Source organism: Grampus griseus, assembly GCF_964374135.1.
Source record: "Grampus griseus genome assembly, chromosome: 14".
Taxonomy (NCBI): Eukaryota; Metazoa; Chordata; class Mammalia; order Artiodactyla; family Delphinidae; genus Grampus; species Grampus griseus.
Window position 1 is genome coordinate 45150203 of NC_139008.1, and position 14325 is coordinate 45164527.

General features: G+C 46.2%; 1 protein-coding gene across 1 annotated transcript in view; it reads right to left on the bottom strand.

Annotated features, from left to right (window-relative positions):
• The window catches only part of NINL (ninein like), a 106416-nt gene that overhangs the window by 52957 nt on the left and 39134 nt on the right, over positions 1–14325 (bottom strand). The window contains exon 2 of the mRNA XM_082670711.1: positions 5442–5635. Within this exon, the coding sequence (XP_082526837.1) occupies positions 5442–5624 (183 nt within the window). The 5' untranslated portion in view covers positions 5625–5635. The remainder of the gene's footprint in view (positions 1–5441; positions 5636–14325) is intronic.

Below are 14325 nucleotides of genomic sequence, written 5' to 3' on the forward strand. Positions count from 1 at the left end.
GGGCACCTCTGCCTCAGTCACACACGTATCAGATCTGACACTGGATTACTTGTTTATTTTCTGTCTCCCCAACTAGCAAGTGATATCACAGTGACACACTGTAAATACTCAACAAATACCTAATGGATGTGTTTGCCTCTATATCCTCTCAAAACTGAGCAGAATTCACCTTCTCACAGGTGCATTCTTTCACCTTTGTTCTTAAAGAGTATTCTTTTTTTTTTTTTGGCCACTCCTCGCGGCATGCAAAATCTTAGTTCCCTGACCAGGGATTGAACCCTCACCCCCTGCAGTGGAAGCTCAGAGTCATAACCACTGGACCGCCAGGGAAGTCCCCTTAAAGGGTATTCTTGCTGAGTATGGGATTCGGGTTGGCACCAGTCCTCTTTTAGTACATTGGAGACACCTTTCCATTGGCTTCTGGCTTCTACTGTCACATCTGAGAAGGCAATTGTCAATCTAACTATGGCTGACTTTCAGGATATGTCTTTTTTCCTCTGGCTGCTTTTAAAAAAATTATTAAATGTTTCATTTTGAGATAATTATAGATTCACATGCAGTTGTAGGGAAAAAATACAGAGAGATCATGTGTACCCATCTCTGGCTGCTTTTAAGATGTCTTTGTTTCCCTTCAGTTTCACAATAATATGGCCAGATGTGGATTTCTTTTTATTTATGCTACTCAGAATTCCATGGGTTTTTGGAATCTTAAATCTGTTTTGGAAACTTTTTAGCTATTATCTGTTCACGAAATCCCTCCTCATTCACTCCTTTCCTCCTGGGATTCCAACCAAAGGGATGTCCCCCGGTCTTCACCTTCTCTTTATAACATCATGCTGCATCCTGGATGAGTGCTCTTTTCAGCTGTGTCTAATCTGCTGTTAAACTCTTAAAAATTGTATTTGGTTCTTTGTTCAGATTTGTTATGTCACTTTTTAGAGTTACCTCTTTCCTGTGGATATTTTCAAGCTTGTTTTTTTTTAACTTAAAATTTTTTATTTTTATTTTTGGCTGCATTGGGTCTTTGTTGCTGCACGCGGGCTTTCTCTAGTTGCGGTGAGCGGGGGCTAGTCTTCGTTGCGGTGCACGGGTTTCTCATGGCAGTGGCTTCTCTTGTTGCAGAGCATGGGCTCTAGGTCTGCGGGCTCAGTAGTTGCAGCACACGGACTCAGTAGTTGTGGCTTGTGGGCTCTAGGGAGCTTGGGCTTCAGTAGTTGTGGCGCACGGGCTTAGTTGCTCTGGGGCATGTGGGATCTTCCCGGACCAGGGATCGAACCCATGACCCCTGCATTGGCAGGCGGATTCTTAACCACTGCACCATCAGGGAAGTCCCTCAAGCTTGTTTTTTTTAAACCTCTCCTAACACAGTAACCATAATTGGCTTATACATTTTTTTGTTTTGTTTTGATTTTGCGGTATGCGGGCCTCTCACTGTTGTGGCCTCTCCCGTTGCGGAGCACAGGCTCCGGATGTGCAGGCTCAGCGGCCATGGCTCACGGGCCCAGCCGCTCCACGGCATGTGGGATCTTCCCGGACCGGGGCACGAACCCATGTCCCCAGCATCGGCAGGCGGACTCTCAGCCACTGCGCCACCAGGGAAGCCCGGCTTATACTTTTTGCCCAGTAATTCCAATACTTCACATCTTTGTGCTCTGCTTCTGTGGCCTGTTGTTTCTCTGGCTCTCACTCATCTTTATTTTGTGCCTAGTTATCCTTGACTGTATGCTGGTTATTGTATATGACTATTACTTAGGAAGAACTACAGACCCAGGATGAGGGAACTTTCTCAAGAAAGGACTTCTGTTTGCTTTTGCCACGTGCCTGAGGGCACCGCCTGTGCAGGACCACCTGATCTAAGTGCAAGGCCTGAGGTCACCTAGACCCCTGAGCGCACGCAAGCCCAGACAGCAAAGAGCACAACGGCTGATTCACCTACCCTATATCTTTACCCTACAGGTGTACCCTCAGGATCCTCCCTTAAACTGGGGGCTGGTTCATCAGTTTCTCCTTGGGTGAGCCTGTGTTTAGACATGCATTTCCCTGGCCCTTTAAAACCCCCAAATGACATATCAATTACACAGTTGCTATTTAAGACCAGAAAATATTCTCAGGGCAAATGGGGTTTTGTGTGCTGAGCTGAACTTCTCTCGATACGTGACTTAGCATAGATTTTTAGGTTGTAATTCCCCCTGACTTGTTTGTTCTTTACCATTTTCAAGATCTTTTGTTTTTTCTATTTTGTTCAGCCTTTTTAGTAGCACTAACTGGAAGGTAGGCCTGAGTTTGCTAACCTGCCACTAGGACAATGTCTGAAGTCTCTTCCCTCTTTTATGGGGATGAGGCATAAATTTCATCATTTGGATCTACAAGAATGTATTGAACTAATCTCATATTCAAAAGGCTGTTTCCAGTCTTTTGCCATGTGAATCAATACTAGAATGAATAACCTTGCATAGAGTTCATTTCACAGAGACGTTGTATTGCTTTCATTTTTACATTCCTAGTTTCTAGATTTGCCTCGCACATAATAAGAGCTCAAAAGTACTTGTTGACTACATGGGAGCAGAATGAAATGGCCATTTTGCTTGATCCAATCTCAGATTTCTTTTGCATCTTTGATAATATTGATACTTATCAGCTGAATTTCTTCTGATCCATCAAACAGGAGGCAATCTGATTGCTGTTTTATCTGATACCATTTTGACTGTGCTTGTGTTTGCTTCTGTGCCCTCTCCCTTCACAGCTCATAAAAGAAGGAAGGGCCAGCCCATGGCATCAGGGGTTTGACCCAACAGGATACACCGTCATTCCTGCTCGATCACGGACTCTCCTCACAAATGAAGAGGCGGGACCCTGTGATCAAGAATCACTCTCAACCTTAAAATTATTTTCAGTAACACTATGTTATCAATTATTTTTTGAGAGGAAAATTCTCTTTCTACCCAAATTTAAAATACTCAAGATAAGATCCTCATCACTGGTAAAGAAACATGAGAAATAACAAAACGCATATGGAAATTTCCCAAGTCACAGGACTCTTAGGCCACGTCAACTTTCTGGCTTGAAATTAGACCTGATAATGTTTCTTTAACGGGAAAAAGGAATTAAAAACAAGCATATTGGGACTTCCCTGGTGGTCCAGTGGTTAAGTCTGTGCTCCCAATGCAGGGGACCTGGGTTTGATCCCTAGTCAGGGAACTAGATCCCGCATACCGCAACTAAGACCCGATGCAGCCAAATTAATTAATTAATTTAAAAAAAACACTCATAGCATTAAAAATCACCTTCTTAATTCAGATATTATAATATTGTTTCTTCCTTATTATAACTGGATTACTGTATCAATGACTAACATTTCTGTGGTGTCATATATGTCAGTTCCTGCAAGGAAACTGAATATGTGATATTTGAATTGAAAAGCCAATCCATTCTCCTGGACAAAGGATTTATCTTGTTTTTCTTCAAAACTTCCTGAAATCTCCACCATTTGGTTTCTGTCACAGAAAATGGTGACAATTACCTGGATACTTCTGGCTTGACACTGGTGTCCCTAAAACCTCTACAGAATGTTCCACCTAAATGCTGGCTGTGTGCGCTCCCCCGCCTGTGGATGAAGCAGGCGAACGGTAACAGCCCTTTTCCCTTTGCAGCTACTCCAACACTGACCTTCCTCCAAGTGTAACTCAGGGTTTCGAGGTCACGCTCCCCTTCTCACAGACAAAGCACAAAGTAGAGAAAGGCCGGGAATGATACATCCTACAATGAATCTGGGCCCCAAAGTGCTTCTTTTGGTTTTGAATTTTCCAAACTGTCAAAAATCATCAAAGGGGGCTTCCCTGGTGGTGCAGTGGTTGAGAGTCCGCCTGCCGATGCAGAGGACGCGGGTTCGTGCCCCGGTCCGGGAGGATCCCACGTGCCGCAGAGCGGCTGGGCCCATGAGCCATGGCCACTGAGCCTGTGCGTCTGGAGCCTGTGCTCTGCAGTGGGAGAGGCCACAGCAGTGAGAGGCCTGCGTACCGCAAAAATATCATCAAGGAAACCATCTATTCATGCTGTTTTTTGTTTTGTTTTGTTTTTGCCACACACGGCATGCAGAATCTTAGTTCCCTGACCAGGGATTGAACCTGTGTCCCCTGTGGTGGAAGCGCAGAGTCCTCACCACTAGACCGCCAGGAAAGTCCCTGTTTGTGCTGTTTTAACCAGAGTGTTGATTTTCACAAATGTGCCTTTTGCTTATCTAGCCTCCAAATACAATTCCAGGTGATATCAAGAGGGGCTAGGACATTTTCTATCAAAAACACACCTGATTCTTAAGTCCAGAAAGAAAAAGCAGGAAAAGAGTAAAGAGACAGAAAAGGGTGCAGTGGGTTTGTGAGGCTGAGTCCTCCATGCAGGGGGTGCAGCACTGCTGACAGCTCTGGCCACACGGCCTCGGGGGAAGTAACAGGAGGTCAGATCCGCCTGGACCCTCCCCCAGGGCCAGCAGGGAGGGGTTTTTGCTTGTTCTTCTTCATTTGTTTTTGCCCAAAAGTCAACTCAGAATATTTGCAGCTAGATTTTTTTCTCATTCAAAATGAAAAGAGTTTAACTGAGTTCTGTGGGAAAAATGCCCTTCCTTCAAAGGTAAGATTATAGCCACTGGGTTTTTTTCTTTTTTGGGCTGCGCCATGTGGCCTGTGGGATCTTAGTTCCCTGACCAGGGATCAAACACAGGCCCCTGGCAGTGAAACCCCGGAGTCCTAATCCCTGGACTGCCAGGGAATTCCAGGCACTCTTTTTAAAACGAATGTGTTAACATCTGGACACATTTAAGAAGCAGGAACACTAAGAAGCTTCTTAATGTTTCAATCAGGAAAGCAAGTTGTGGTCCAGGCTCCAGATTACCATTCTAGATGACCTTGAATTTCCTAGAGAAAAGAACTCTCTGAGTGCCTACTTCCTATCTGGGATAGATACACTCATAGAGATACACTCTGAACACAGGGAGCCTTGGTTCCTGCAACAGCAGTGGGCAATGTTCTGTCCAGCTGCTGGATGAATTTCACGCTGGGTAATTTTACGAGACAATGTGCCTTCGAGGTACTTTGCAGCTGCCTCTGAATGACCCAGTGTGTGAGCTGCGCACAGATCACTGTGTTTTGTGAACCACATGCACCACCCATACCAACCTTCCACTCCCTAGACGAATCACCCAAGCATCTTTCTGGAAAAAACAGAACAAAAACAAATCTCTGGAAGTTACTATGCTTTAAAAAAGCAATCTTAAGGAACTTCTTTCTACAACATAGATGTTGCACAGAAGGAAAAACAGCACCCCATTTCCTCCTAACTTTCCTTTGATGAGTATCTCCAGTCAGTTGGTATTTCTCAGATGCCAGCAGCTATAACCACACACTCTCTGTGCTTTTCTTTGTGAGAATGAAGTCAATGAAGTTACCCACCCTGGCAAAGTGGTCGTTTCCGAGAAGTGTTTGCAGAAGGACAGGCAGCTGCTTTTCCAGATGAAGCTTCAGGCAGAGCTGGGTCAGCTCCTCCCGGTCCAAGAAGCCTGTCCCTGTGGTGTCACAGCTGCTGTAGACATCCCTGAGCTGCGAGACATAGTGGCTCTCTTCCTCTTCGTCCATCCCATCGCAGGCTACGTGCAGGGAGAAGAAGACAACGGTGCCCTCTGACTGCCACTCCCACCTCCCTCCACAGCAATGCACCAGGCAGTGTGGCCCAGGGCAGGGGAGGAGCTGGCGTGTGGGAAGGGGCACCAGGGTCGTCTCAGGACATGTGACGCTGGAGGAAATCAGGAGAGGCCAGAAACGTGTTCCCACGGGACTCGTTCTCCCTCACCGGCTCAAAGAACCAGAATTACTTTGTTCTGTAAAAAAGTATCTATTACAGAATAATCAGAAAAAAAGAGATAAAGAGAAAGAAAATCATCCAAAATTTCACCACCTGAAAAAAAAAATCATTTTACTATTTTGGCAAATATACATTCTACTTTTTCTCTAAACATATACACACAGGGCCGGCTGGACGCCTGGCACACTTGCCCGAACTTCTGCCCCAGGATTCCGGTCTTGGGCAGAACTCAGGCTGGAGGTCAGAGGGCACCGAGGGCCCTCCCAGGAGCAATGACAGGCCATCCCCCTCCTGAGAGAACTTGCTGGTCTGCCGCCTCCCCCCGACCCCTGCCTCCATGCAAGGGCTGATTCAGGGGCGAGGACCCTGCACACTCAGCCCACATCCCCTCGGTCATGCCAGCTTTGCCCAACACACAGGTCAGCTCCTGACCACTCAGAAACACTTCTTTTTCTCTCCTTTCCCTCATCCCCAGAAATCTGAAACACTGTCCCAAGACAGGTGATTCGACTCTGGCCATCCAGGCACAGGCTAGTGGTGTGACTCAGGCCCAGCATTCTACAGGTCAGGCAAAAAGATCTTTCAGCCGCCATTTGTTATGACACTTCCTAACCCCCACCCAAGATAAGGTCCATGCTTTGCTTTCAAAGTCCTGGGAAAAACACTGGGAGAAAGGAGGCACTGCTTCTGGTCATGTGTGCCCTATGGAATTCGCCCTCCCCTCGCCCCAAGGATTGCCGGGGGGGGGGGGTCTTTCTGTAGCTGAGATACCACATGACAAACCTCAGTGCTGAGATGGGCCAAGAAGGCTTGGAAAAACTCCAAGGGCACCTTCATCTGGGAAGTACCGTCCGGGCTCAGGTCTGTACCACGACCACCGCATTGAAGTCACACTGATGCACGTGGATTCCCCGGGACTCCAGAGTCCCAGAAAAGGGCTCAAGTGACAAGTCACTGGACACTCTAAACACCTTGGAACTATGGAAGGTCTCAGGGGTCATGTAGAAGTCTGAGTGGGGCTCAGAATCCTGCTGTTCACACACCCCCATTTGCTGGAAGCTGAAGGCATTGATTTGGAGGGGGATACATGTGGGAGGGGAGAGGGGAGTAACCCAAGACACGCACGCAAGCACACACACACGCAGAGAAAGAGAGAGAGAGAGAGAGAAACTAATATCCCCAGAGAGATGAAGGAAAAACATTAAAATCATGCAACAAGATAGACTACTGGACAATAGGGATGATTAGACACCAAGGGAGGTTTCCTGACATTGACGTATGATAATCACAATAAAAAATTCAATGGCAACACTGGAAGACAAGGACAAAATACATCTTCTATTAAGTGTACCCGAATAAAGAGACAAAAAATGAGACAGAGAAGAAAAGGAAATTAAAAATCAATAAAGTAACCAAAAAACATAAAGACAGACATAGACCAATGGAACAAACTTGAGAGCCCAGAAAAAAACCCTTGCATACGTGGTCAAATGATTTTCCAAATGGCCAAGACCACACAATGAGGAAAAGACAATCTCTTCAATAAACGGTGCTGGGAAAACTGGATATCCACATGCAAAAGAATGAAGTTCAACCCTTACTTTACACCATAATCAAAAATGAACTCACAATGGATTCAAGATCTACACATAAGATCTAAACTATAAAATTCTTAAAACAATAAAACAGAGGAAAAGTTTCATGATGTTAGATTTGGCAACGATGTCTTAGATATGACACCAAAAGCACAGGCAACAAAAGTAAAAATAGACAAGTGGTACTATATCAAACTTAAGAATCTGCACAACAAAGAAAACAATCAACAGTGTAAAAAGGCAACCTACATACAGAATGGGAGAAAATAATTTGCAAATCATACATCTGCTAAGAGGTTAATGATCAGAACAAGTAAAGAACTCCTATAACTCAACAACAGAAACCAGTAACCCGATTAAAAAAATGGGCAAAGGACTTGAGTAGACAATTCTCCAAAGAAGATACACAAACGGCCACCACATGGCCAAGCACATGAAAAGTGCTCAACATCTCTAATTAGGTCCACACAAAACAAAACCACAGTGAGATATTATCTCGCACCCATTAGGATGGCCACTATAAAAAAAAAAACAAGCAAACAAAAAACAGAAAACAACAAGTGTTGGTGACGATGTTGAGAAATTGGAGCCCTTGGGCACTCTTGGTAGGAATGTAAAATGGTGTAGCTGCTGTGGAAAACACTATGGAGGTTCCTCAAAAACCTAAAAATAGAATTACCATATGATCCAGCAAATTCCACTTCCAGGTATACACCCCAGAGAACTGAAAGCAGGATCTCAGAGTTACCTGCACTCCTATGTTCCCTGCAACATTATTCACAACAGCCAAGAGGTGGAAGCAACCCAAACGTCCATTGACAAAAGAATGGATAGAGAAAATATCAATAAAATGGAATATTATTCAGCCTTAAAAGGAAGGAAATCCTGTCACCTCCCACAACATGGATGAACCTTATGCTGAGTGGAAATATGCCAGTCACAAAATGACAAATACTGTATGACTTCACTTCCGTAAGATAACTAGTCAAAATCAAGGAGACGAAGTAGAGTGGTGGGTGCCAGGGGCTTGGGTAGGGGGATAGGAAGGGTTGCTCAGCAGGTACAGAGTTTCGGTTTTGCAAGATGAAAAAGTCCTAGAGATCTGTTACACAGTAATGTGGATACCAGTTAACAGTACCGAACTGTATATTTAAAAATGATTAAGAGGGTAAATTTGTTTAAATTTTATATTATTTATTTATTTATTTTATTTTATTTTATTTTTGGCTGTGTTGGGTCTTAGCTGTGGCATGCAGGATCTTCATTGAGGCATGCAGGGTATTAGTTCCCTGACCAGGGATCAAACCCACGTCCCCTGCATTGGAAGGCGGATTCTTTCCCACCGGACCACCAGGGAAGTCCCAAGAGGGTAAATTTTATATCATCGTGTTTTTTACAATTAAAAATTTAAAAATAAGAAAAAACTTTTTTTAAGGAAAAAAAGTTCAATATTTGGTGGCTTGCTTTCTGAAATTGCCTGGTTCTGTTCTGTGGCACTTTTACCTGGATTTTCTTTCCTTAAAAAAAAAATTCAATATCAACACCCAAAGTCCAGGCATCCTCTAAAAGCCCAGGAAAGGCAACCAGCTGATGGGAAGGGGGGGTTCTGGAAAAATACAAGACTTTTCCAAGCAGAGAGACTGCAAAGTCCCACCGTGAGGGCCAACAAATAAAAACATCCAGACTGAGTAAATCCTCAAGAAACTTCAGAGCAAACAAACAAGTCCTAAAAATGTCTATAGAGAAAAGCCATTCTGCACTCAGCGCCAGGCGCGACTCCTGCAGCAAAAATGGGATTGGAGGCTGAAAGACATCCTGAGGAAAGCGCACTTTTCACCAGTCTGGAAGCTAGCGGACGGGTACTTCAGCCAAGGAGGTGGAAGACGCAGGTTGTAGATCTGGGTCCCCTGCAAGCAGTGGACACCGTTCTAGGAGGGTGGCCTGGGGCAGGGCCACAGTGCAATCCACACAAACTGGCCACTAGGGACCCTACGGTCCCGTATCGTGGGACCATGTGGAAAACAACATGGGTGGTTTCTTCTTCTTTTTTAAAAAATATTTATTTATTTACTTATATGGCTCCGCCAGGTCTTCATTGTGGCATGTGAGATCTTCGTTGCCACGTGAGGGATCTTTAGTTGTGGCACACAGGCTCTTTTACTTGCAGCGGGATCTAGTTCCCTGACCAGGGATCAAACCTGGGCCCCCTGCATTGGGAGCGCAGAGTCTTAACCACTGGACCACCAGGGAAGTCCCCAACATGGGTGGTTTCTGACAGAACTGATGGACCATTTGGAAAAGAATAAGGATGTTAAAAAGTAATTATGGAAAAACCAAGAAAGCCTCCGTAAAGCCAAGCTGGGCACAAGAATGGAACTGTAACTGTGCCCCAGACAGCGTCCCTGTGGTAGGTGGACAGCGCATCTTCCGTGGGGGGTGGGAGAGACAGGGAAGCCTCGAGGTGAGGGCGATCCGAGGTAGCAGCCTGCCCGCTTATGGCCCAGGGGATGCTTCTCAGGCCTCCATAAAGCAGCTCCAGACAGGAGTCCAACGGCATTTAGCACCTCCACAGCTGCTGTGCGCCCTCCTCCCCTGGGGAACTGGCTCCACCTCCCGCTGGACCCCCACAGTGAGACCCTGAAGCCAGCACAGAGCCCGAGTTGAGAGACTCGCCCTGGTCAGCGGTCGGGGTTGCTGACTTGAGCTCTGGCCCATCCAAACCCTCTCTACTGGGAGCACCGCGTCATCAACCAAAATGGGAGTGAAGGGCAGGGAGGGGACGGTGCCGCCTCCCAGATGGTCTGCTCAGCAGGATGATCTCGCTAAGCAAGGGACCACTGTGTCCTCACTTGGGCTCTTCCTCGAAAGAAGACACTAACCCTTGTGCAGCCCCCCCACCCCACCCCACCCTGCGTCTGCTCTTGCCTTGGGTTCTGAAGGCCTCCCTCCAGCAGGCCTCCCTCCTGGGCCCGTCCAACTGCTGCTGGTCCACTGGGTGGGCATGGGGTGGGCAGGGATGGGGGCTCAGCAGGCACCGCATCTCAGACACAGCAGGAGGTGATGGAGGATGCTCTCAGGACATGCAGCTGCACAACCCTCCACACTGGTTTGCAAAGTTGGCTCTTGGTGTCCGGTGGGTACTTAAGACAAGTTCTCAAACTGACACTGAAATGGACTGGATTGAGGTCAACCCCTTTCAGGTCCCAGCATCTGACCCCCCTAGCCTCCAGGCACCAGATCCCCCCTTAAACCCTGCTGTCTGCACGTTAGTGGTATCACTGCAGCGTGGGGAGCCCAGAGGCCACCTTCCTGCTGCCGAGGTCAAAGGAGACCGGCCAAGGGCTCCCTGAGAACATTTTAAAGCATAAGAATCTTCCTGAACCGTGCAAAGGCCACCCTAAAAGACCCCAGACATGGGCAACACTGCCTTCACAGCTGAGGTGATCCACCCCCTATCCCCATGCCTCTCTGCAAGGCTGCAGGGCCCTGGCCAGGCTCAGCTCTGGGCCAGTCAGAGCTTCTGTCAAATTGGGCCTAAAACACCACCTTTGCTGGGCTGCTGAGGGGAGGGGCAGGTTCCAGGCCCTGGTACTCATCATACCACGAAGGACAGCAGAATCACCATCCCGCACACCGGTCCCCAGGCTCCTAGCCTTCCTGCTGCTCAAATCCTATTTCCAGAAATGTGTCACTGGGAAACCCCGCTCCTCCTGACTGGGAAAAGCAATCAACCTAAACCACAGAACACAACAGTGAGAAGGACAAGGACCTTAACCATGCCCCTCCCAGCAGGGAAACTGTAGCTCTGTTCAGACGCCCTGAGGCCTGTGTGTGAGGGCAGAGAACGCTGTCCCCTAGACGACCCCTAGGTTCGTCTGTTTCTTGCACAGAACCCCGGGAAGGAGAAGAGAAACAGGGGACCTCTCAGGCGGGGCCCCGCCTCCTACGCCACCCATCCTCGGCGCCCAGGCCTACTCACACGCGAAGTGCAGGCCGCACAGCCAAGTGGTCGTTATAAATAATAAACACCCAAGGGCCTCTTCAGTTTCTTCTTCACCCAAACTGAATTATTTAATCCTCTCTGGATTCCACAATGCATAAATGTCCACACATCGAAACTATCAGAAAACCCAGCTGCGTTCAGTGCTGACTGCAGACTGGGGACAATGTTCCAGGTAAAGAGGAGCCCTTGGCTTATTACGGTTTGATTCTTGTGAAACTGGAATCAGTAGACTCTCAACAAGTCTAACGCTATAAAGCTTAATTAAATATATGAGCATAAACTTTGCTACCAGGTGAAGCAAAACACTGTTTTCATCCTGGGGAGAAAAACCTGCCCTCAAACATACTGGATACGGGCCAAGAAACAGCTGCTGACCAGCACCCTGCAGGACCACGCAGCCCTCTGGAGGGAAGGTGTAGGTTTGCATTTAACTGATGCACAGCGATGAGGGAATTTAATCTGTGGCCCTGGAAACCCGCTGGGTATCAAGGACAGGGAACCACAGAGAACTGTGGTCTCTCACAAGCAGCTGGGTGTGCCGATGTCTGTGGACCCAGAGCATCGCACCCAGAAACAACTCCAAACAAGGCCCTCCATAAAAACCTGTAAAAGCCTGCTGACCCAGAATGAACAGCACCAAGGTAGCATTCTAGATGGGACGTTCTGTATCTGGAAGGATGTTACGACCCAGATAAAACACTGAAGCCCAGCCTTGGGTTCCAGAAGAGCAGGTCTTGGCACCATGTCAAATAGCCTTGGGGTTTGTAATCAACCTCCATACTTCAGCAGTTCTGAGCTTGTAGGATTAATTTCTGCATTAACTGTTTTCATGTCTTCTTTCTTGTTTTTCAAAGCTTATACTATTTATTGGGCTTCCCTGGTGGCTCAGTAGTTGAGAGTCTGCCTGCTGATACAGGGGACACGGGTTCGTGCCTGGGTCCGAGAAGATCCCACATGCCGCGGAGCAGCTGGGCCCATGAGCCATGGCCGCTGAGCCTGCACATCCGGAGCCTGTGCTCCACAACAGGAGAGGCCACAACAGTGAGACGCCCACGTACAGCAAAAAACAAAAAAACAAAAAAAACAAAAAAACTTATACTATTTATTTACTTTGCCAACATCGGCCCTAACTATCTCAGCAATAAGGCTTGAGAAGCTATCATTTTTATTAAAGGGATTTTCCAATCCCAACAATATAAAAATAAGCTGATGCGTCATTTAATTGGCAATTAATATAGTATTTGCTCTTCCTACAAAGTAGATATTTAGACTAAAAACTATAAGGATATCAAACTCTAAAATTGTCCTAGAAAACCTGCTTTCTAGGGTCTCCTCAAGAAAACATTGTGGGACCCACTCACCTAACATAAAAACTTTGTACCCTTTGGCCAATATCTTCTTGGTTCCTAAAGATTTTTATAACCACATGTACTTCTATTTGTGCTAGGACTATAGCTATAGACCTAATGGTTATAAAACATCTACATACTTGTAGTTATACATATTATACATACATAATTAGTTATACATATACAAGGTTATCCACATAAGGTTCTACATACAAAAAAATGAGCTTTCTCTATATGTATCGTTACATATATGTAAATGTAGAAAACCTACTCTCAGTATCAATATCAACTTCTAACTTAAATTCAAATAGAAAATTCTACCATAAAGAAAGCAATAGTTTCTCTTCTTTACTAAAAATAGCCAATAACAGTGTAGAAGAAATGACAGAACTGGAAAATTACAATTTTGAATCCCCGTTGTAATAGGTGATAGGGTAAGGATCATTAATGTATGATTAAAAACAGTGGGGAGGGGAAAAAAAAACAGTGGGGAGGGAATTCCCTGTGGTTAGGACTCCGTGCTTTCACTGCCGAGGGCCTGGGTTCAATTCCCTAGTCAGGGAACTAAGATTCCCACAAGCCACACGGTGCAGCCTAAAAAATAAATAGATAAAAATAAAAATAAAAACACTGGGGAGAGGTGACGTCATGCAAAGTGGCAGGGGACGACACTCCACCAAAGCAAAACTGAGCCATAAAGAGTGACTGGAAGGAACTATATTGAAACTCTGGAACCAGATCAGACACTTAGAGCAAGGTGATGAAAACAGGGGGCTGATGTTTGTAAGAGAGCAGCGATCAGAACCCCAAAGAGCGCCATTCAATCACCCATTTCACAGATGAGGACCTGATATCCTATAAGTAAGCACAGAGATGGATTTCCTCAGTCAGCTGAAGAATGTGGACGGAGCATACACGGGCACAGGCAGGGTGCAAAGGGAACGTTTCCCTGCCATTCCAAGTGTGTGGTGCTTCCCTTAAGCTCCAGGTGAGACCTTCTATCCATGTAAATGCCTGCTGATGCTTATAACTGTACACACTGTTACACAGCTCAGTGACCAAAGAGCATCCCCCATGGGTTCCGTGCTGGTCTCTTCTCCTGTCTTAGACTTTGATGGCTTTCAAGAGGTACCAGATGGGTAAAACCAAGAGGCTGGAGCTGCTCACACTCACTGTTCACAGCTCCATCCAATTCTGTCTCAATGGCATCACGTTGGTAGCTTAAAATCTTCTCTGGTGGGACTATTTACACACAGTCGTTGGAAGATGCTACAGTTCAGGGCTTTGGGGGGCAGTTGTGTAAAGCTTTATCAATATACTACACCACGGCTAGAATATAAAAGACTGATCATATCAAGTATTGGTAGAGACATGGAGCAACTGGAACTCTCAGATCTTGTTAGTGGGGGTATTAATGGCACAAGAGCTCTAAAAACCTGCTCAGTTTTATCCACCAAAGTTAAATACATACCCACTCTACAACATGGCAATCCAACTCCTAGGTACCTACTCAACAGAAACCATGGAT